Genomic DNA, 22,850 nt, shown 5'->3' with positions numbered 1-22,850 from the left:
TAAAGATGGCCGACAAAAGATCAGATCACAGGTTTTCATATTTATGATAAAAAAATTGATGTTTAATGCAGTAATGGTTTTAGCCATTAAACATTAATTCTTTAATGTAAATATGAAAAACTGCAATCTGATCTTTTGTCAACAGTCTTATATCACTGATTTTCGAATATATGTACTAATATACTGACTGATCCTACCTCTAATACAGAAGCGCTCCTCCCTCAATAGAGGACATGTGTATATGGGGTTGCCATTGGGACGACGTAACACGGACCTGATACGGTGCTGGACCTGGTTTGGGTCTACACATGGCTGAAAAATATATTTTCATATTGAAACAAACTATGATACATGAACTTTTTTTGTTGTTTATTTTTTATCAATGGAATCTTGTGATACATTGTTCAATCTTTATGAACTTTTTTAATATCTGATATGCATTAATAGCTACAAACATTTATTTATGTGCCTTCTTTGGGACTTTTCTATCTACACATGGACTCAAATTGTCAGCACATGAACTCAACTTTTCTGCACATGGACTCAACTTGTCAGCACATGGACTCACCTATCTACACATGGACTCAACTATCTACATCCAGACTCATTACAAACAAACTCATCTATCAACATATTGAATATTCGTCTACAATTCCACTCATCTATTAACACATGAAGTCACCTGTCTATGCCTAAACTCACCTGCTTACACTTTGACTAATCTGTCAACACATGGACTCACCTACCTATAGACATATTCACCTGTCTACACATGGACAAGCCTGCCTACAGATGGATTCACCTCCCTACACATGAATTCACCTGTCTACAGATTGTTTCAACTGTCTACACATGGACTTACCAGTCTTCACATTGATTTGCCTGTCTCCACATGGATTCAACTGTCTTCAAATGGATTCACCTGTCTACACATGGACAAACCTGTCTATACATTGATTCACCTGTCTACACATGGATTCACCTGTCTACACATGGACAAACCTGTCTACACATGGATTCAACTGTCTACACATGGACAAACCTGTCTATACATTGATTCACCTGTCTACAGATGGACAAACCTGTCTACACATGGACAAACCTGTCTACACATGGATTCAACTGTCTACACATGGACAAACCTGTCTACACATGGATTCAACTGTCTCCACATGGACAAACCTGTCTACACATGGATTCAACTGTCTCCACATGGACAAACCTGTCTACACATGGATTCAACTGTCTCCACATGGACAAACCTGTCTACACATGGATTCAACTGTCTCCACATGGACAAACCTGTCTACACATGGATTCAACTGTCTACACATGGACAAACCTGTCTACACATGGATTCAACTGTCTACACATAGACAAACCTGTCTATACATTGATTCACCTGTCTACAGATGGACAAACCTGTCTACACATGGACAAACCTGTCTACACATGGATTCAACTGTCCCCACATGGACAAACCTGTCTACACATGGATTCAACTGTCTACACATGGACAAACCTGTCTACACATGGATTCAACTGTCTCCACATGGACAAACCTGTCTACACATGGATTCAACTGTTTCCACATGGACAAACCTGTCTACACATGGACTCAACTATCTACATCCAGACTCATTACAAACAAACTCATCTATCAACATATTGAATATTCGTCTACAATTCCACTCATCTATTAACACATGAAGTCACCTGTCTATGCCTAAACTCACCTGCTTACACTTTGACTAATCTGTCAACACATGGACTCACCTACCTATAGACATATTCACCTGTCTACACATGGACAAGCCTGCCTACAGATGGATTCACCTCCCTACACATGAATTCACCTGTCTACAGATTGTTTCAACTGTCTACACATGGACTTACCAGTCTTCACATTGATTTGCCTGTCTCCACATGGATTCAACTGTCTTCAAATGGATTCACCTGTCTACACATGGACAAACCTGTCTATACATTGATTCACCTGTCTACACATGGATTCACCTGTCTACACATGGACAAACCTGTCTACACATGGATTCAACTGTCTACACATGGACAAACCTGTCTATACATTGATTCACCTGTCTACAGATGGACAAACCTGTCTACACATGGACAAACCTGTCTACACATGGATTCAACTGTCTACACATGGACAAACCTGTCTACACATGGATTCAACTGTCTCCACATGGACAAACCTGTCTACACATGGATTCAACTGTCTCCACATGGACAAACCTGTCTACACATGGATTCAACTGTCTCCACATGGACAAACCTGTCTACACATGGATTCAACTGTCTCCACATGGACAAACCTGTCTACACATGGATTCAACTGTCTACACATGGACAAACCTGTCTACACATGGATTCAACTGTCTACACATAGACAAACCTGTCTATACATTGATTCACCTGTCTACAGATGGACAAACCTGTCTACACATGGACAAACCTGTCTACACATGGATTCAACTGTCCCCACATGGACAAACCTGTCTACACATGGATTCAACTGTCTACACATGGACAAACCTGTCTACACATGGATTCAACTGTCTCCACATGGACAAACCTGTCTACACATGGATTCAACTGTTTCCACATGGACAAACCTGTCTACACATGGATTCAACTGTCTCCACATGGACAAACCTGTCTACACATGGATTCAACTGTCTCCACATGGACAAACCTGTTTACACATGGATTCAACTGTCTCCACATGGACAAACCTGTCTATACATTGATTCACCTGTCTACAGATGGACAAACCTGTCTACAAATGGATTCACCTGTCTACACATGGACAAACCTGTCTATACATGGATTCACCTGTCTACACATGGACAAACCTGTCTACACATGGATTCACCTGTCTACACATGGACAAACCTGTCTACACATGGATTCACCTGTCTACACATGGATTCACCTGTCTACACATGGATTCACCTGTCTACACATGGACAAACCTGTCTACACATGGACTAACCTGTCTACACATGGACAAACCTGTCTACACATGGACAAACCTGTCTACACATGGATTCACCTGTCTACACATGGACAAACCTGTCTACACATAGACAAACCTGTCTACACATGGATTCACATTGGATTCAACACATGGATTCCCCTACCTACAGTTGGTTTCAACTGTCTACACATGAACGAACCTTTCTACACATTGATTTGGATGTCTACACCTAGGTTTACTTGTCTTCACATGGATTCACTGGTCTACACATGGACTCACCTGTTTACACATTGACCACTCGGACCACTCAGTAACCACACACTCTCCCACACACGGGGAGTAACAGGGGCGACGAATGGGAGGTCTGTACTGGTCTATACACATGAACTCATCCACTGGCTCATCCCCTGTAAATCCAATGTCACTGTGCTCCTCACACCTGGAAAATAAACAGAGCAAGCATGAACATTCAAACACAAATAGGAGTCCAAAGATGTTACCAGTGATCTGAAAATGTTTGACATTAAAGTCTGAAATTGAACTTCATGCCAAATACAGTCTGCTGCCGGTCATAACCAGTTCAATTTTCAGTGTGTGAATAGCATGTGATATATTGCATCATAAATGCTACATGGGAAGGTAATATTTTGCTTTGAATGAAGACTGAAAACAAAGTTAACTTCACAAATGAAACATAGCGCAGTCTACGCCGCTTTAGGAGCCCTGCCTTTGCTTTATTACCGGAGTTTGATCAGGTGATTAGTTTTATCAAACACTTCGACAAACCTGTTTCCAAAATAATGTTTTGACAGTGCTCCTTAAGCGGCATCGACTGCTCTTTGTTTCATTTAAAGTGGTGTAGTAAAAGAAAAGTTATCTTTCTTTTAAGTGTTCATTTTAAGCATAATGTTGCCTTCCGACATAGCATATATGACGTAATTTATCACATGGTATACACACACTGATTAAGGCAGGTCAAGAAAATATTACTATCAATCAGACTGTTTGGTAAAATCACCTTCTGCTTTGTCATTCTTATGCAATGTCATTCCAAGCTGTTTCCACCTGACATTGTTGTTGCGCTTAAATGATCATGCAGACTCTGTGACACTTTAGAGGGTTCGATCTCGATGTTTCATGTTAAGGTTTAGGTTCAATTTCATTGTCTTTCTCATTACATAAGGCATTCATTAACAAAAGTTGTCGATCAATACTTAACAAGAAATAGTATTTTCTAGAAATTCAAAAAAAAATAAAAAATTGATAAAAAAGGTGCCACGGACAAAATGCGAATGCCCATCTGTTTTTTTTTTGTTATTCTAAGATGTGGTATAACTCAAAAATTATTAAAGTTGAAGCTAATTGGGCCTTGATGTACATGTTTGTATTGCCCCTGATAACATGTGCACTAAGTTTCAGTTAAACATTTTGAAAGGTTTTTGAGATATGGCCAAGATTAAAGTTTAAACTATGATGACATGACGTAAACAGTGCCCAGGCTATCACAATATGAATGCCCTATTAAGTATGTACTATACAGCCCCTAGATACATCTATCTGGGTTATAACAGTCCTTACCTGACCCTTCGTGACTGTGTCCCATTGCCGCAGACGCTCCCATACGTTGCAGGCAGACATAGGTCCCACCGGTACGTTCGCCAGCCAAACATTACACACTCCATTGTGCAGATACGTGTTTGGGTCTCCTAGATGAATACAGCATTGATGATATTATTATAAATGACAGGCAACACTCATTTTACTAGAACCTAAAAATAGAACTTGTTGTTACTTAAAACATGTGTATGAGCATAGGTCAACAGCAAACGAAAATGTAAATATAATTGTAAAGTTTTGCTTCAGTTTTTTTCAGATTAACAGGGGTCTGTTTGAGTACCTCAATTCTACATTAGTTTCCCAATTAACTCACCTTGCCAGCAGACTCTGCAGATGGACAGATCCTGCCCCCTTGTTAGGGGTCTGTTTGATGTGTTAGTACCTCACCCCAATCAACTCACCTTGCCAGCAGACTCTACAGTTGGACAGATCCTGCCCCCTCAATAGGGGTCTGTTTGATGTGGTAGTATGTCACCCCAATCAACTCACCTTGCCAGCAGGATCTACAGTTGGACAGATCCTGCCCCCTCGTTAGGGTTCTGTTTTATGTGGTAGTATGTCACCCCAATCAACTCACCTTGCCAGCAGAGTCCACAGTTGGACAGATCCTGCCCCCTTGTCAGGGTTCTGTTTTATGTGGTAGTATGTCACCCCAATCAACTCACCTTGCCAGCAGAGTCCACAGTTGGACAGATCCTGCCCCCTCGTCAGGGTTCTGTTTTATGTGGTAGTATGTCACCCCAATCAACTCACCTTGCCAGCAGAGTCCACAGTTGGACAGATCCTGCCCCCTCGTTAGGGTTCTGTTTGATGTGTTAGTACCTCACCCCAATCAACTCACCTTGCCAGCAGACTCTACAGTTGGACAGATCCTGCCCCCTCATCAGGGTTCTGTTTTATGTGGTAGTATGTCACCCCAATCAACTCACCTTGCCAGCAGACTCTACAGTTGGACAGATCCTGCCCCCTCATCAGGGTTCTGTTTTATGTGGTAGTATGTCACCCCAATCAACTCACCTTGCCCCCAGAGTCAATAGTAGGACAGAGCCTGCCTCCCTCTGCAGGGTTCTGCTTGACGTGGCGATACCTCATCTGTACACCAGTTCCGCATGATGTGCTGCAATCTGTCCACGCCGACCAGTCGGACATCACACAGTCAACAGGGCATGTGATCAAGCAGCGGTGCTCCTTGTGAGCTGGTAGAAGAAACTTTTCTGGTTAACTCAATAGCAATTATGATTTATTTTAAATACTACTTATAAAATGTCAAACATAAGTTTGCAATGTGTTTTTAAATTATATGCTCAGCGCCATATGGACTTAGCTCTTTCTTGTTTTAGATTTAGTCTTGGTAAAAATCAGTAATAATGAAGATTTTTTACCACCTAGGATTTTTTTTAGTTATATTAGAAGCAAAGGGAAGTAATTCTTACTTGCACAAAAATGAAGAAATATTAGAAGTAAAGGTAAGAAATCCTACTGTTAACCAAATGTTTCAGACATAGATTACATCCCCTAGACAACTAAAAAAGTCACCTACGTCTTAGAGAGCACTGGTTAGCAGCTTCCACCTCTCCCTTGTCATTTTGACAGGCTAGAACCTGGTAACTGAGGCCCTGTCCACAGATAGAGGCCACTCCATAACCCCGGGATACCTGAGTTGGTGGAAGGGCCTCAAGTGACTCCTCTTTATTGTATTCTGAAATGATAGGTACAAAAAACAATGTAAAGCTAAGGACCAAGATGACAGAACCTTGTAGCTGAGGCCCTGACCACAGGCACAGGCAAACACCATAACCCCAGGATACCTGAGTTGGTGGAAGGGCCTCAAGTGATTTCTCTTTACTGTAGTCTGAAATGAATAGGTACGAAAAATGAGCTAAAGCCTAAGGACAAAGATGGCAGAATCTTTCAACTGAGGCCCCGACCACAGATAGAGGCCACTCCATAACCATGGAATACCTGTGTTGGTGGAAGGGCCTCAAGCGATTCCTCTTTACTCTAGTCTGAAATGAATAGTTTGCTATATGTTAAGTTGTTATTTAAAATGGAACCACCTTGCAACTGAGGCCCTAACCACAAATAGTGGACCCACCTGAAGCCTAGATAGTGAAGCCTGAGATATCTGGGAATATGGAAGGGCCTCTTTTGATTCTTCAACACTGTAGTTTAAAATTAATTATTGTTATGAAAAAAAAAAATGAAAATGCAACATGTTTAACAGACTGGACCTAACCACAGATTCATCACTGTTACTAGATTTAAAAATTAATTTTAATATTCATCATGCACCAAGAAAATAAGTCAAAATCCTAATGTTTAGGCATTTCTACCAATATCTTAATGGGCAACCTGTCATAATAAAAGATATGCACTATTTTAAGGTCACTCTATTCTGTAATCTTTGGCTGCTGAAATGGTCACAAAGTCCCAAGACAATCTATAACACTGTAACCTCACATAAACAAATACTTATTGGAAACGTTGACTCTATTTCCTAAAAGAAGGAAGCCAATAACTGAATTAACATAATGGTAATCAGCTTCGTAAGGAGAAATGATTTGACTAACAAATAATTGTATAATTTCATCCTTGATTAGGGCACATGACCAGCTGCCATGTACTTTTATGGCAAATTACACAGAGGAAAACATTTGACTGACATGTCTAATTCTATCCAACGTGTGGTGTACGTTAACTGTTCACACTGCAACATCCAAGGGTCATATATTTTGGGAAAAACAATGAGACATCAAAGCGTTATATATTTTAACTGTTCACACTGTGACATCCAATGGTCATATACTTTTACTGTTCACACTGTCACATCCAAGGGTCACATACATTTACTGTTCACACTGTCATACCATGTCAGATCAAAGGGTCACATACTTTTACTGTTCACACCCTGCCATCAAAGGGTCAGATACTTTTACTGTTCACACTGTCACATCTAAGGGTCACATACTTTTACTGTTCACACTGTCACATCTAAGGGTCACATACTTTTACTGTTCACACTGTCACATCTAAGGGTCACATACTTTTACTGTTCACACTGTGGCATCCAAGGGTCAGATACTTTTACTGTTCACACCCTGCCATCAAAGGGTCAGATACTTTTACTGTTCACACAGTCACATCCAAGGGTCAGATACTTTTACTGTTCACACTGTCACATCCAAGGGTCAGATACTTTTACTGTTCACACTGCCACATCAAAGGGTCAGATACTTTTACTGTTCACACTTCTACATCGAAAGGTCAGATACTTTTACTGTTCACACAATCACATCCAAGGGTCAGATACTTTTACTGTTCACACTGTCACATCCAAGGGTCAGATACTTTTACTGTTCACACTGCCACATCAAAGGGTCAGATACTTTTACTGTTCACACAAAAACATCCAAGGGTCAGATACCTTAACTGTTCACACGGTCACATCCAAGGGTCAGATACTTTTACTGTTCACACTGTCACATCCAAGGGGCACATTCTATTACTGTTCACACTGTGGCATCCAAGGATCACATACTTTTACTGTTGGCATCAAAAGATCGCATGCTTTTACTGTTCACACTGTGTTATCCAAGGGTCACATACTTTTACTGTTCACACTGTGACATCCAAGGGTTACAAACTTTTACTGTTCATACTGTGACATCCAAGGGTAACATACTTTTACTGTTCACACTGTGACATCCAAGGGTCACAAACTTTTACTGTTCACACTGTGACATCCAAGGGTCACATACTTTTACTGTTCACACTGTGACATCCAATGGTCACATACTTTTACTGTTCACACTGTGACATCAAAGGGTCACATACTCTTTTGGAACATATACACTAAAAAAAATCAGACAAATTTGACAAAATTAATGAACATGGGTGGTAATGGTCTCAACCAATCTGTTTTGTAACCCAAATAACTATATGGAATGACTAAAAAAAGGTTTAGCTTTTTTGGAAAAACAAGATAAGCTTAGCACTGAATACATTTTTTGTCAAACATGCAACATTCTGCCAAGATCTAAAGCATCTTTATATAATTATGACCTTTAATTTACCGATAAAGCGATCATAGACACAGACATCTTCAATATTTGGCATGTTGTAGCACTGTTGCAAGTATCATAAACTGAATGATATTAATGTGAAAAGGCATGCATCCAGCAGGTGGTGATATTTGCAGTTGTCTTATGATCAGTTTTGCATTTTATTACTCCTTTTTATTTATTCATTTTTCATTAATTTTCTTTGGAAAGAATAAATTCCGCAAATCAATGTTCCTGCAAAAATGTTCATTTGAAGAAAAAAATAAAATTTCATGCTGAAGTATATTTAAGATTTCACAGTAAAGGCAGAACTTATAAGAAGATAAGGAAACATAAAAACAACACCGACAGATTCTCCTCCGGCGAAGAGCAGTTTCTTGAAAGAGATGTGGCAAATTGGTCTTAAAGGACCTGGAGAGGATAATAAACCCTACTTAACCCACCACTACCACATTCTGATCTGTATATAGCAGGATAATATCCTATAAGGCAATTAGATCCTTCCATATGATCATCTTCAGCCCCATAAATGTCTAGACCTTCATTTCCCTATCATGATACAAGGTAGCGAACAGAAAAATCTCTCAAAATGGCCCATATAAATATTGATTTGTCCATACAAAATGTTTACTGCAATAAGAAAAACAGATTCTACTTGGATGGACCACTAAACTCTGATATTGTAAGACATGAGAGCAATATATTGGGTCAGTAATGTTCATCTTTGAGCACTGCTGGTATGACCTTTTAAGCCCAATTGGCGTGAAATGATAATCTGACAAGGTCTGATTTTGGTACACTTGCTACCAAAATGCTATTTTTCATGACAAAGAATAAGATCATGCTGAAAGACCTTCCTAAGACAGGTCCTGTAATGCGATTCAAGAACAATCAGGAGTGATATAACAAGAGTGACACTCACAAAATACGCCCATCAATAATTTCTTGGATTTTAAATTCATCCTTAATCGTACCCAAGAGACAATCAGTGTGTACTTGGCAAAGCATTTATACCGGCAAACATTCTTGGTAAAGATTTTATAGCTACAACCATTTTCAGCAAGTTTGGTGAAGGTCAGATGAGAATTGTTCAAGTTAGAGAGTAGACAAAGCTTAAATGGCAAGGGCAGTAATCCTGAAGTGCTTCGGGGCATTTGGCTGATTATCATACTTGACCGATTTATTTTACCAACAAATATTTTCAGCAAGTTTGGTGAAGATCAGATGATAACTGTTCAAATTAGACAGTGGACAAAGCAAAAATGGCAAATTTTGACCAATTCAAGGGCCATAATCCTGAAGAGCCTGGCTGGTTGTAGAACTTTGCCAAGAATATATACCAACAAACATTTATAGTAGCAAGTTTGGTGAAATTCTGATAAAAACTGTTCAAGTTTGAGAGTAGACAAAGCTAAAATGGCCAATTTTGATAAATTCAGGGGGCCATAACTCTGGAGTGCATAAAGCGATTAGGCTGGTTATCGAACTTGACCTAGATATTTCACCAACAAACACTTTCATAAAGTTTGGTGGAAATTGGATGAGAAATGTTCAAGTTAGAGAGCGGACAAAGCTAAAATGGACTATTTTGACAAATTCAGGGGGCCATAACTCTGGAGTGCCTAAAGCGATTTGGCTGGTTATTGAACTTGACCGAGATATTTCACCAACAAACACTTTCATGACGTTTGGTGGAAACTGGATGAGAAATGATCAAGTTAGAGAGCGGATAAAGCTAAAATGGCCAATTTTGACAAATTCAGGGGGCCATAACTCTGGAGTGCCTAAAGCGATTTGGCTGGTTATCGAACTTGACCTAGATATTTCACCAACAAACACTTTCATGAAATTTGGTGGAAATTGGATGAGAAATGTTCAAGTTAGAGAGCGGACAACATTGTGGAGCCGCCCGCCCGTCGCCCGCCCGCCATGGGTGTTCCCATAATACGGCCATCGTAAGATGGGCGTATAAAAACCAGTTATAACATGAGGGGGATAATTCAACAAGAAATGTTGCAGCACACCACTGAAAAACTCTCCTGAGTTACTTAAGCTGCTCCTAGAATTTTTCATGAAGCATCTCCATGGCACCAAACAAGACTTGGGACCAAGTGGGAGGTCAAAAAGCTGGTCATGAAACTTTTCCAAACTATAACAAAAGCCCCAACTGTCACAAAATATGCCGGTCTATGTTTTGGTCATCAAGTTGGGTGATAAGTGATTGTATGTTAAGCCAAATTCCGTGAGCGAACACTGTATACACTGTTTTTGCCATTTTAAGGGTCATAACTGTGAAGTGACTAAGGCGACATAACTGGACATCAAATTTTTCGAGATATTATGTCCATACACATTCAGACCAAATTTGGTAATGATTGAAAAAAGGCTGATGGGACAAGATCGATATAAGGTAATTTATACTATCAAGGGGAGATAACTGTCGAGTGACTACAGTGATATGGCTTATTACCAAACTTGTTGGAGATGTATTGCCTATATATACACATTCTGAGCAAAATTCTCTTTGGTGATGATTGGACCTGAAGGAGTCTAAATTTAATTGGACAAGACCGATATAAGGTAATTTATATAATTAAGGGGAGATAACTGTTGTGTGACTACAGTGATATGGCTGTTTATCAGTTTATCAAACATGTCAGAGATATCATACCAATACTGTCCAAAGTTGGTGAAAATTGGACAAAGGCGTCTTAAGTTATTGATTGAACAACAAACTGGACACCCCCTGCTAGCTCGCAATTGGCTGCAAGTTGCTCATAGCTTGCCTGATTTTCTGGTCATATCTGACGTCTTACAAGTATAGATCTTGTTGGTTTATACTAATTTATTTTGGTTCAGTTGTGACAAAAGCTGATAGCTTATAAGATCACTCTTGAGTCCGTTTCACAGACAGAAACCAGCACTGTGTCCTTTTTAGAGGCCATGAGACAGTACCCATAGTGGGGATCGAACCCACAACCTCTTGGATGTGAGGCAGGTATCTATACCACTAGACCACTCTCATCCCTAGGTCTTGCTGTCAGTTTGAAGGTGGCTTAACATTGAACACACTGTATCACCATATCCCACAAACTACAACATTTCTTACATCAGCTTCTGTCTTAATTGTCTGGATCCTTGTAACTCCCTCTCCCATTGAAATTTGTCTCAGACATGAAATATATGCCAAGGTAAATGGTTCCACATTAGCACTGCAATAAAACATTGCACTGAATGTCGAAAAAATGATCATTGAAATTGATTTATGAACATGATCACATTTAAGCCCTCGTAAATCTCCAAAAAAAATTCATTCAAAGACAGAATTTGTCTAGCAACAATAAAGTTATCATAACGGCCATTATGTAGATACTCAAATGGCGTATAAATCCTGATTTCGACAAAAGGAAGCAGAATATTAGGGCTTCTCTTGTCGGAAAATATTGCTCACAGGGGCGAAACTAGCCATTTTTATGTATCAGAAATATCAAAAAAAAATAATAATATCCCCTAGCATATAATCAAGATATGGTAACTATTAATGTTTTAACATAAAATGTCTATATATCATTTAAGCTTCGGATACTTGGTTTAAAGATGAAAAAACTCATCCAGTGAACAACCTTTTTACATTAAAAAGGACTTACTACAAAATGCGATGAATTTAAAAAGTTTCTTTATGTTACAAATAACAACAAATGATATCACAATTATCAATAAGGCCTAAAAAGATATATCCAAGTTAATGGTCTCTTAAATGCTAGGTACGGTAGAGACTAGGGACAGCTTTTATTTTACAGTCTAGTCAAAACAGAAATGCAAGTTGCAAATGCTTACTGTGACATTTTGGTATATTGTGAATTAAATAATTAATACTTTATGGGTTTTTTGTTTATCAACACAAATGGATTTCACAATCACTAACAACCAATATTTGGACAATTTGATTTTTTTTAAATCCTGAGTCGAAAAAAATTCTAGGGTTGAGGGTTTTTGCCATGTAGGGTCGGTGCCCTAAACAAGGATATCTATATTGGTGCCAATAGTGATACTGATTTACAAATTACAAGAGCATTAAAAAGGGCAAGACACAAGATGGTCCAAAAATCTGTACAGTATTTCATCAAAACGAGCTTAGACTTGTCAATGGGAGCTAGTTGTAGAAGGCCAATGATATTTCTCTTTACATGGTTTAAAATAATAAACAAAACTATCATGATGCTGTCTAATCTGTGTTTTCCCGCTTAAAGTAGCACATACCGGTTTCCCAGTTTAAATCATATCTGTTTTTGAGTACAGATAAATATACCGAATCAATTTTAATCTTACTGGGAGTTATGTGGTAGACATCCGTAGTAAATTTCGAATTGGAAAAATGCGCAAAAACTGCAAAAGATGAATGTGTTGTAAGCGATGTCATACATCAGTAAGTAAGATTCAATGCGTTGTACACAATGATGTCAATTTTAAGTAAGTTTTGACAATTTTCTTTTTCTCTTGCAATTGTTTCATCTAGTGTCTGCTGCAATCTTCGTGTTTGTACAAATTTGTTTAAATTTTGTTTTATAGGTCAGTGTCCATATAGTGGACATAATTATATCAATCGCTGATTTGAATGGGAAAGTAGGCTAAAATTACCAAATATGAAAAAGTATCAAAATGATATTTTCACTGTTTGATATCAAATGTAGTGAAATATCCTCTTTTTTTCCCTAATACATATCTTCAAACCACCAGAAAGCACATGATATATGTCTTTTAACAGTGCAATGGCTTAGGTTTCAAAAGGGTTTAATAAGACACAATTTTCCAATGGATAAAGTCTGACTATAACAAGATCTGTCACAGAGACAGCGCGCTCAACTATTCCGCCGCTTTTCAGTGTAAGGATTGAAAAGTTTTGGCGAAACATGCATGGATCACTGTTAGATTAGATTTTAATGCAATACATGATGTGCTGAGATATTAACATAAATGTGGTTACATGGACAATTTTAACCAGAACTTTTAAGTCTAATAATAAAGGGCCATTATTTGCAAAATACAGTTACCTAACTTGGTTATTTAATTACTTTGGGTGGTTGAATACCATTGTATAAAGTCTTAATGCAATACATCAAGTATTTGCTGAGATATTATCCTATGTGTGCCATACATGCCATATCCTCCTGCGGGGGAAAAAATCCCCCAGAATTTCAATCCATCCCCCGGTCTTCCGGCAGGAGATAAAAATCCCCCTGATTTTTTTTTTTTTGTGTGTATATTTTACATCAGGCAGTAATGACAAAGTAAAACCACAGTATGTGAGTGAAACCGAGTGTAAAGAAACAACTCTGTAAGGGTGAAATGATTGCTAAAAAAAGTTTGATAAAAGGAAACCTTAACAACAAATGATTAATTAATTTGAAGTAATGATCAAAGGCAAAGAAATAATACTATTTTGGAAAAGGAAGAAATTAATAATTTTCATTCCATTCTCTGAGTGTCTGAACGTCATTATAGCTGATAGTATTAAGCAGAATTTTTTAAAAGACTTTGGAGGAAGTTGAATTTAATTTATAGTATTACAGTATGACATGACAGTGTATCATAAAAATATGATAAATCATGACATAAAATAATTCTGAATAATGAAAAAGTTAGAGGTTTTTAAAGCAAAATATATATGTGAATACATTTTTTCATACTTGCGTCTAGAAATCCCCCTGAATACTACCAAAATCCCCCTGAATTTTCAGCCCTTCTGAACAAATCCCCCTGAATGGTCTCCAGAAAATATGGCATGTATGGTGTGCTAACATGCAAGACATTAACCAGAATTTCTAAGTACCATAATAAAGGGGCAAAAATTATTTAATATGAAAGATAGAGTTATCTTACTTGATTAAAGAAGAAGGTTAAATGGTTGGGAGCCTGTGTGTAAAGTTTCAATGCAATACATGATGTATTTGCTGATCAGGTATTGATTTAAAAGTGGTTACATGCAAAACCTTAACCAGAATTTCTATGTCGAATAAAAAAGGGGCCATTATTTAAATTTAATGCAAATTAGAGTTATCTTACTTGGTTATTTAAGTAGGTTGGATGGTTGAGTACCATTGTATCAAGTTTCAATGCAATACCTCAAGTAGTTGCTGAGATATTAACCTATGTGTGCTAACATGCAAGACATTAACCAGAAAACATGCAAAAAAGGGACCTAGTGAAATTTAAACAATCAATATATTCTCTATTTCTATGATGGGAGTACAGCAAAGTTTCCATGATTGCGAATTTACCTTGAAATGGGCTAGAGGAACGGGAGTATTCAGGCTCCAGGATACATTCTGACCAGTTGCCAATGGCGATGGGCTGGTGGGTTTCACAGAGGCACTTCTCAAGCCAGTAGACTGGGTAGAATCTTGGGTCCTGGCACACAGAGCTGGTGGGTCTCATCTCATCAACTGACATGTAAAAGGGGTAAATTAAGGGCTTAATTTAATCAAATCAAATTGCCCCTTTTAAGCCTCATTTTGCTTAATATTTATTGGATAATACTAAAATTTGCATTTCTGGTCACAACAATTATTACTGTTTAACTCAGCCATAACATTTACAACAAGTAACAATAGCTGTCACAGGAAGGTGATAAATGAAATGTTATGATAACATAAAATTATTTATGGAATTGTTCAAACATTAATTTAGTGGTATTTAACCATGTCAGCAGTACACTTCCGCATAAATTATTGCCTCAGCCAATCACCATTGAGTTTAATCTCAAGCGGCTCTGAGCAGCCAATCACGATACGTTTTAGCCATTACTGATATTTTTTTAGCGTGGGCGAAAGCCTTGGCATTTTATTTTAGTTTTCACATAATCCACCACCACCATCCCCACCACCTTCTGTTTAATTATCTGTCAGTTTACAAGGTCGAGAACTGTTTTCATGTCATATTTGATTGTGAACACATAGTTTAACCCCATGTTTTTCTTCATATTTCTTACCTTATGTATTGTTATAGTTTTTTGTTTTTCTTCCCTTCACCAGTTTTGTCAGGCACTGTTTTTACAAAATAATATGTTTCTAGTAGGGCGGTTTTTCCACCAAGATATGTTTTTCGGGAAATGTTATCATACACATGCTATTGACTCTTATGTTTTATTTTACGATATTTCGTAAAAACACTTTTATGGCATTAGTATTAATGCCCTATTTTCATTCAAAGCTTGTGTTACGTTTTCCCTTCATCCATACTAGTTCGACCCGGCCTGTGACTTAGTACCTTGACGTTGGACAATACATAAATGCCCCCGCTTTGGTATTGTCAGGCTGAAACACAATTGACCTCTTAGTGCATAAATTTCATGCATGACAGGCATTCCCATGGTGCTCTACAATTCATAGAACATTAAAGGACAACTCGGGACAAAATTCATAGAACATTAAAGGACAACTCGGGACAAAATTCATAGAACATTAAAGGACAACTCGGGACAAAATTCATAGAACATTAAAGGACAACTCGGGACAAAATTCATAGAACATTAAAGGACACTTCAAGACAAAATTCATAGAACATTAAAGGACACTTCAAGACAAAATTCATAGAACATTAAAGGACACCTCAAGACAAAATTCATAGAACATTAAAGGACACCTCAAGACAAAATTCATAGAACATTAAAGGACAACTCGGGACAAAATTCATAGAACATTAAAGGACAACTCGGGACAAAATTCATAGAACATTAAAGGACACCTCAAGACAAAATTCATAGAACATTAAAGTACAACTCGGGACAAAATTCATAGAACATTAAAGTACAACTCGGGACAAAATTCATAGAACATTAAAGGACAACTCGGGACAAAATTCATAGAACATTAAAGGACAACTCGGGAAAAAATTCATAGAACATTAAAGGACAACTCGGGACAAAATTCATAGAACATTAAAGGACAACTCGGGACAAAATTCATAGAACATTAAAGGACACTTCAAGACAAAATTCATAGAACATTAAAGGACACTTTGGGACAAAATTCATAGAACATTGAAAGACACCTCATAGGACAAATTCATACCAATAACTTCTCTGGTCCTGAAACGTGAGCCGTCACATCCACTGATACACAAGCTCCACTCACTCCATTGTGTCAAGGAGCATTCCTCATCACATGACTTGTAGCAGGTCTTGGTAACATCAGGTAGTGGGCCCAAGCGCCGGATACACTCGTCCAATGCCTTGAGGCTCCCATTGTGTTGTCTGCAGGATATGTCTGAAACAATAACAGGGAATATGCAATGAATAATGTATGTAATAAATTAGTTGTTTCTCAAAACTAAATAGTAGCATTTTGTTGCTTATCGAATTGCACACTGAAGGACAGCATCTGATCTGATTAGTAAGATTTTATTTTTATCCCATGACATTGTTGAGTGTCTCAAATGTTCATTCCATTAAATGGTTGACTGTGCTTTTGTTTTGATCTTATGAAACTGTTTGGTGCCAACTTTTATGTTTATTTCATGAAACTGTTGGGTGCTGCAACTTTTATGTTTTTCTCATGAAACTGATGGGTGCCAACCTTTAAGTTTATATTATGAAACTGTTGAATTTTTTATTCACATGGAATAATTGTTTCAAAACATTTTATCTATTAAAAAAGGTATTTCAACTAGAGATTGCTTTTTTGAAAAAGCGCATGTCTCCCCCATTGTTAGGTCGTAGGTGAGAAATAATCAATGATGGACATGAAATTTGTACTTCCTCCCTACCAAGTTTGGTGAACCTAGGTCAAACCATTCTCAAGATATTGAGCGGAAATGTTTTTTACATTGGGGGTCGCCGCGACCTTGACCTTTGACCTAGTGACCCCAAAAACAATAGGGATCTTCTACACCTCATGACCAACCTCCCTATCAAGTTTGGTGAACCTAGGTCAAACCGTTCTCAAGATTTTGAGCAGAAATGTTTTTTATATTGGGGGTCGCCGTGACCTTGACCTTTGACCTAGTGACCCCAAAAACAATAGGGATCCTCTACACCTCACGACCAACCTCCCTACCAAGTTTGGTGAACCTAGGTCAAACCGTTCTCAAGATTTTGAGCAGAAATGTTTTTTATATTGGGGGTCGCCGCGACCTTGACCTTTGACCTAGTGACCCCAAAAACAATAGGGATCCTCTACACCTCACGACCAACCTCCCTACCAAGTTTGGTGATCCTAGGTCATGCGGTTTTCCAGTTATCGATCGGAAACGAACAAAGCATTCTCCTGATATTGCACGGAAATATTTTTTTACATTAGAGGTCACAGCGACGTTGACCTTTGACCTTGTGACCCCCCAAAATATAGGAGTTTTCTAAACCTCATGATCAACCTCCCTACCAAGTTTGGTGAACCTAGGTCAAACCATTCTCAAGATATTGAGCGGAAATGTTTTTTACATTGGGGGTCGCCGCGACCTTGACCTTTGACCTAGTGACCCCAAAAACAATAGGGATCTTCTACACCTCATGACCAACCTCCCTACCAAGTTTGGTGAACCTAGGTCAAACCGTTCTCAAGATATTGAGCGGAAATGTTTTTTACATTGGGGGTCGCCGCGACCTTGACCTTTGACCTAATGACCCCAAAAACAATAGGGATCTTCTACACCTCATGACCAACCTCCCTACCAAGTTTGGTGAACCTAGGTCAAACCGTTCTCAAGATTTTGAGCAGAAATGTTTTTTATATTGGGGGTCGCCGCGACCTTGACCTTTGACCTAGTGACCCCAAAAACAATAGGGATCCTCTACACATCACGACCAACCTCCCTACCAAGTTTGGTGATCCTAGGTCATGCGGTTTTCCAGTTATCGATCGGAAACGAAGTGTGACGTACGGACTGACGGACTGACGGACTACCGGACTGACGGACAGGGCAAAAACAATATGTCTCCCCCAGAGAGGGGGAGACATAATAATACAATTGAACTACAGCGAACCATAATTAAACGAAGACCATACTAAAAGGCTAAGGCTTATCAGTTTACATGTAAACTAGATTTATCTCCAAAACATGTATTCATCTCCAAAACATGATCTTATCTAATTGTTAGAGTAAATAGTCAATACATATAAATTGGAAGATATGAACTCAACTTAAAAAAAAAAAGATGTAAAAAAAAATAAGTATGAAATCATTTTCAACCAAAAATAAAATGAAAAAAACCCAGCTAAAGTACATTTGTAAAGAAGAAACCACCCAGAATGTATCCAAGAAGCAGAAACTGGTTATGCATCGATGCCACAGTGTATCCTGTCTCAACTACATGTACTACATAATGGACACTGAACAAGAGATACATATATAGCATACAAACAACACAGGCAGATCACACATTTCTCTATCAATAAATCATTACATTTTTCTAACATAGTTGATCAACTAGTTTACCTCTAGCTTGTAGCCCGATCCCACACAGAGGTATCTTGTCAGCGGGCAGGGTACAGGCACTCCAGTTACCCAGGTGCCAGTAAAAGCCTGTACATAGCGTGTAGTTATTACACCTCCGAACCTCTATTAATTTACTGGGACACGCTCGGCCATCAAATCTAGGCTCTTGGAGAATGTGGCGTACCCGGGTCTGTATGGGTACTGTCTGTCGGGCTGTAATGTAATTGACCTCTATTTATTAACTGGGGCATGCCTGACCTCCAAACCTGGGCTCTTGCAGAATATGTGTCGTACCCGGGTCTATATGGAAAATGTCTGTTTATTTACCTCTATACTTTGGCTCTTGGCAGATATGGTTTACCAAGAATTGTATGGGATCTGTCTGTCTGGTTGTAAGTTGGAGAATGAGATTATTACATGTCCTGACCTCCATCACTTTGCTGGGACACCTGACCTCCATCACTTTGCTGGGACACCTGACCTCCATCACTTTGCTGGGACATGCCCAACCTCTAAATATTTTACCTGGGCTCTTGGTGATACCCGGGCCCCAATATCATGAAAATACTAAAGTCAAACCTCAATCTCATTCTCAACTCATTTTTTCACATTACGTATGACATTTTTCAAAATAACTAATGTCTAACTATTTTTTAAAGCAGATTTTCATATGCATTATGTTGATTAACAACATTGCTCGGTAATTTTTTATTTTTTATTTATTTCAACAGCACAAAATGTACTTGAGTAAAGCTCAAGTATAATACATTGTACTGACAAGTACAAGTTTTGCTCTCTTTCAGATATTGACCAAATGTTTGTATCAACATTATCTGTAAGGGAATAGGTTTTTAAAACAAGAAAAACATACGTTTTTGAATCATATAAAGCTGTTATAAAATGCATTGAGACTGAGATTTGACTGGAGTATTTTTGTGATACTGGAGCATGGTCTGTATGATGAGCAGTATGTCTGCCTTTATATGAGAGAATAAAAAAGCAGCTACATTAGTGTAGTGAGACATGTCAAACAGGCTTTCTGAATAATAAGGCATACCATGGTCTGTCTGTGAATCAACAGGCTGGCTTATAGGGAGAACTTGAAAATGTCACAGTACAACAAAATCTAGATGTATTAATTGATTATGATATTCTTAGTCTTGTTCACAGCAGGCCCGTAGCTAGGGCCAATTTGGTATTACGCAGATCGATGCCTAAGGGTATATTAACCCGTTCACCCCCCTCCCCACCCCACCCCCACCCTTCAGTTTTTATTACAAATTCGGGTTTTTTTGATATGACAAAAACTTAGACCTGTCAAATTTTCATTACGCAACTGCATATTTGCATACAGAAGCTATGCACCTGCACGGTATAACCATAAAATGAAAACAAATAATGATCTACAGTCAAAATATCCCAGGGACCAGCCAAAATACTTAAGTATCGAGCCAAGCTAGAATGCTTACAAACCAATCTCAATCAATAGAATAAGGTATACGAAGATAACTAGCTTCGTTACTCAAAGTCTCAATTTAGCAAAGTATGAAACCAAATTCAAAAGCTAAAAGACCATACCTTCCCAGCATGAAGCACTGCACAATGACCAATCAGAGAACTCCGTTACTTCACAGTCGATTGGGCAGGGGACCTGACAGTCTATGGTCAAGGAGGGGCGGACCTTAAAAGTGCACCTGAAAGGGAAGTTCATATTAAAGACAGTTAGAAATATCAGTTTTTTAACATTCAATTACTTAAAACTAAATGAGTAACCTCTTCCACATCTATTTTAAAGTGACAAAGTCACAAGGAGACATAAAAATTATAAGTATAAAATTGGATTTCATTGACCACAGAGTATGACCTTGTCCTTTGACCTTTGAGGTGAAAGAATGAATAGTATGTGCAATATACCTTCCCATGCTGATTTACTTTGATGTTTGATTGAAATCAAATGAAAAAGGACAAAATTTCAGGTGAGCTATGATGTTAACGGAGCAGACAGACAGATGGATGGACAGAGGGACTACTATATGCCTCCCTTTGGAGGAATGATAAAGATGAAACAAATTAAAGTTAAAATGGAAGCATACAGCCAAAAGAATTTCCATCACTCCTACCTCTGGTCAGTGACAGGCTGTCCACTGAGATTATAGCAGCTGACCTCACGAGTCTGTACACCCCTGCCACACTCTGTCCTGCTCTCATTCAGCATGCAGGCTCCCCATGGCTCCGCCCTCCACACGTAGATTGCACACTCAATCGTGGTTGGACAGATACGAACCTCAGTCAGCTCGCGGTTGGTTGGGCAGCCCTTGCCTCCTGAAACACATTCATGTAAATAGCAATGTAAATGGCTAACTTTAAGGTGATTGAGAAATTAGATAAGCTGTTCTGTGAGCTAAACCCCATGACTCCCGGAAAAAGGGATCAAATTAAGTCTATATTATAAAATTTCCGCATGAGAACCGAAGCGTAATGCAAGTGGATGTCTTAGCTCCTCTGTTTGACTTTTTAAATCAAGGGGCAGAACTCCATAAATATTGAACTAAAGTTATGGGACATGGTATAAATGAGTGGATTTTCATTGTGAACAGGTGTACCATTTTCATGTTAACTGACTGGATTCGAACCTAAAACCAACATTAAAATTCTTGCAAGATGACCATGAAGCCAACGCCATGCAGGTAGTTAATAGCACACTCCATGGCTGTGCGGCAGATAAACAAAGGAGAGTTCTGACTCACCTACACCAGAATGTGCCAATAAGGACAACTCCCTGGTCTGTATAGCTGGAGTTCTCTTTTCTTCTTCATAGAGGTCCCTACAGGAGGGGCTCCAAGGGAAGAAAATGCAGTATTCAACTCACCCACACCAGACTCTGTACCTATATGGACAACTCCCTAATCTGTATAACTGGAGTTCTCTTTCCTTCTTCAAAGAGGCCCCTACAGGGGACCAGAGGTTCCAAAGGAAGAAAATGCACTATTCTACTTACCCACACAAGACTGAGCCAATAATCAACCTCCCCCAGTTCTGTACAACTGAACAGCTCCTTCCTTCTTGACAGAGGCCTATATAGTAAATCCAAGGGGATAAAATGCAGTATTCTACTTACCCACACCAGACTGAGCCAATATGGACCTCTCCCTGGTCTGTACAGCTGGAGTGCTCTTTCCTTCTTGACAAAGGCCCCTACAGGGGGACCAAGGGCTCCATGGGGAGAGAATGCAATCCTCAGGGCAGGGAATGGTGCAGTCTTGCTTAAGATCTGGAGTCTCACTGATCTCCTCACAGAGTGAATTGTCCACAGTGAACTGCAAGCAGAAAGAAGAGGGTCTGGATGGCCTTAAATTGCTCACCTGAGTGAAAAGTTTTAAACCTTTGTTTTTATGAGGGATTTAAGTATTGTCAAATGTTGAAATGGTCAAGGTCATCCAAGTACAACATTGAAATTTGTTTTCAAACTGTACACATGGTCCAGATTTCATTGCTATAGCTTCAAAAATAAGTAAGTAGGTCAAAAGGTCACAGTTTAGCTTATCTGAGGACAACATTGATATTAGTTTGCAATACTGCACACATGGTCTAAATTTCTTTGCTGTAGCTTCAAAAACAAAAAGTAGGTCAAAAGATCACAATATAGCTCATCCAAGGACAACATTCATATTTGTTTTTTTTAAAACCATACACATGGTACAAATTTAATTGCTGTTGATTCAAAACAAATAAAGTAGGTC

The 22,850-nt window shown here is 38.6% G+C and overlaps 1 protein-coding gene across 1 annotated transcript in view; it reads right to left on the bottom strand.

Annotated features, from left to right (window-relative positions):
- LOC128234439 (thrombospondin type-1 domain-containing protein 7A-like) overlaps positions 1–22,850 on the bottom strand; it is a 117,187-nt gene that overhangs the window by 34,865 nt on the left and 59,472 nt on the right. The window contains exons 11-21 of the mRNA XM_052948686.1: positions 22,229–22,427; positions 21,231–21,432; positions 20,689–20,804; positions 19,111–19,323; positions 16,749–16,943; positions 14,958–15,122; positions 6,159–6,317; positions 5,636–5,814; positions 4,580–4,707; positions 3,281–3,440; positions 198–312 (exon numbers count right to left, since the gene is read on the bottom strand). Coding sequence (XP_052804646.1) covers positions 198–312; positions 3,281–3,440; positions 4,580–4,707; positions 5,636–5,814; positions 6,159–6,317; positions 14,958–15,122; positions 16,749–16,943; positions 19,111–19,323; positions 20,689–20,804; positions 21,231–21,432; positions 22,229–22,427 — 1,831 coding nt within the window. The remainder of the gene's footprint in view (positions 1–197; positions 313–3,280; positions 3,441–4,579; positions 4,708–5,635; positions 5,815–6,158; positions 6,318–14,957; positions 15,123–16,748; positions 16,944–19,110; positions 19,324–20,688; positions 20,805–21,230; positions 21,433–22,228; positions 22,428–22,850) is intronic.

This window comes from Mya arenaria, chromosome 5 (assembly GCF_026914265.1).
Source record: "Mya arenaria isolate MELC-2E11 chromosome 5, ASM2691426v1".
In the NCBI taxonomy this organism is placed as follows: domain Eukaryota; kingdom Metazoa; phylum Mollusca; class Bivalvia; order Myida; family Myidae; genus Mya; species Mya arenaria.
The sequence above is the reverse complement of the archived record's forward strand: the minus strand, read 5'-3'. Positions and strand labels throughout refer to the sequence as shown.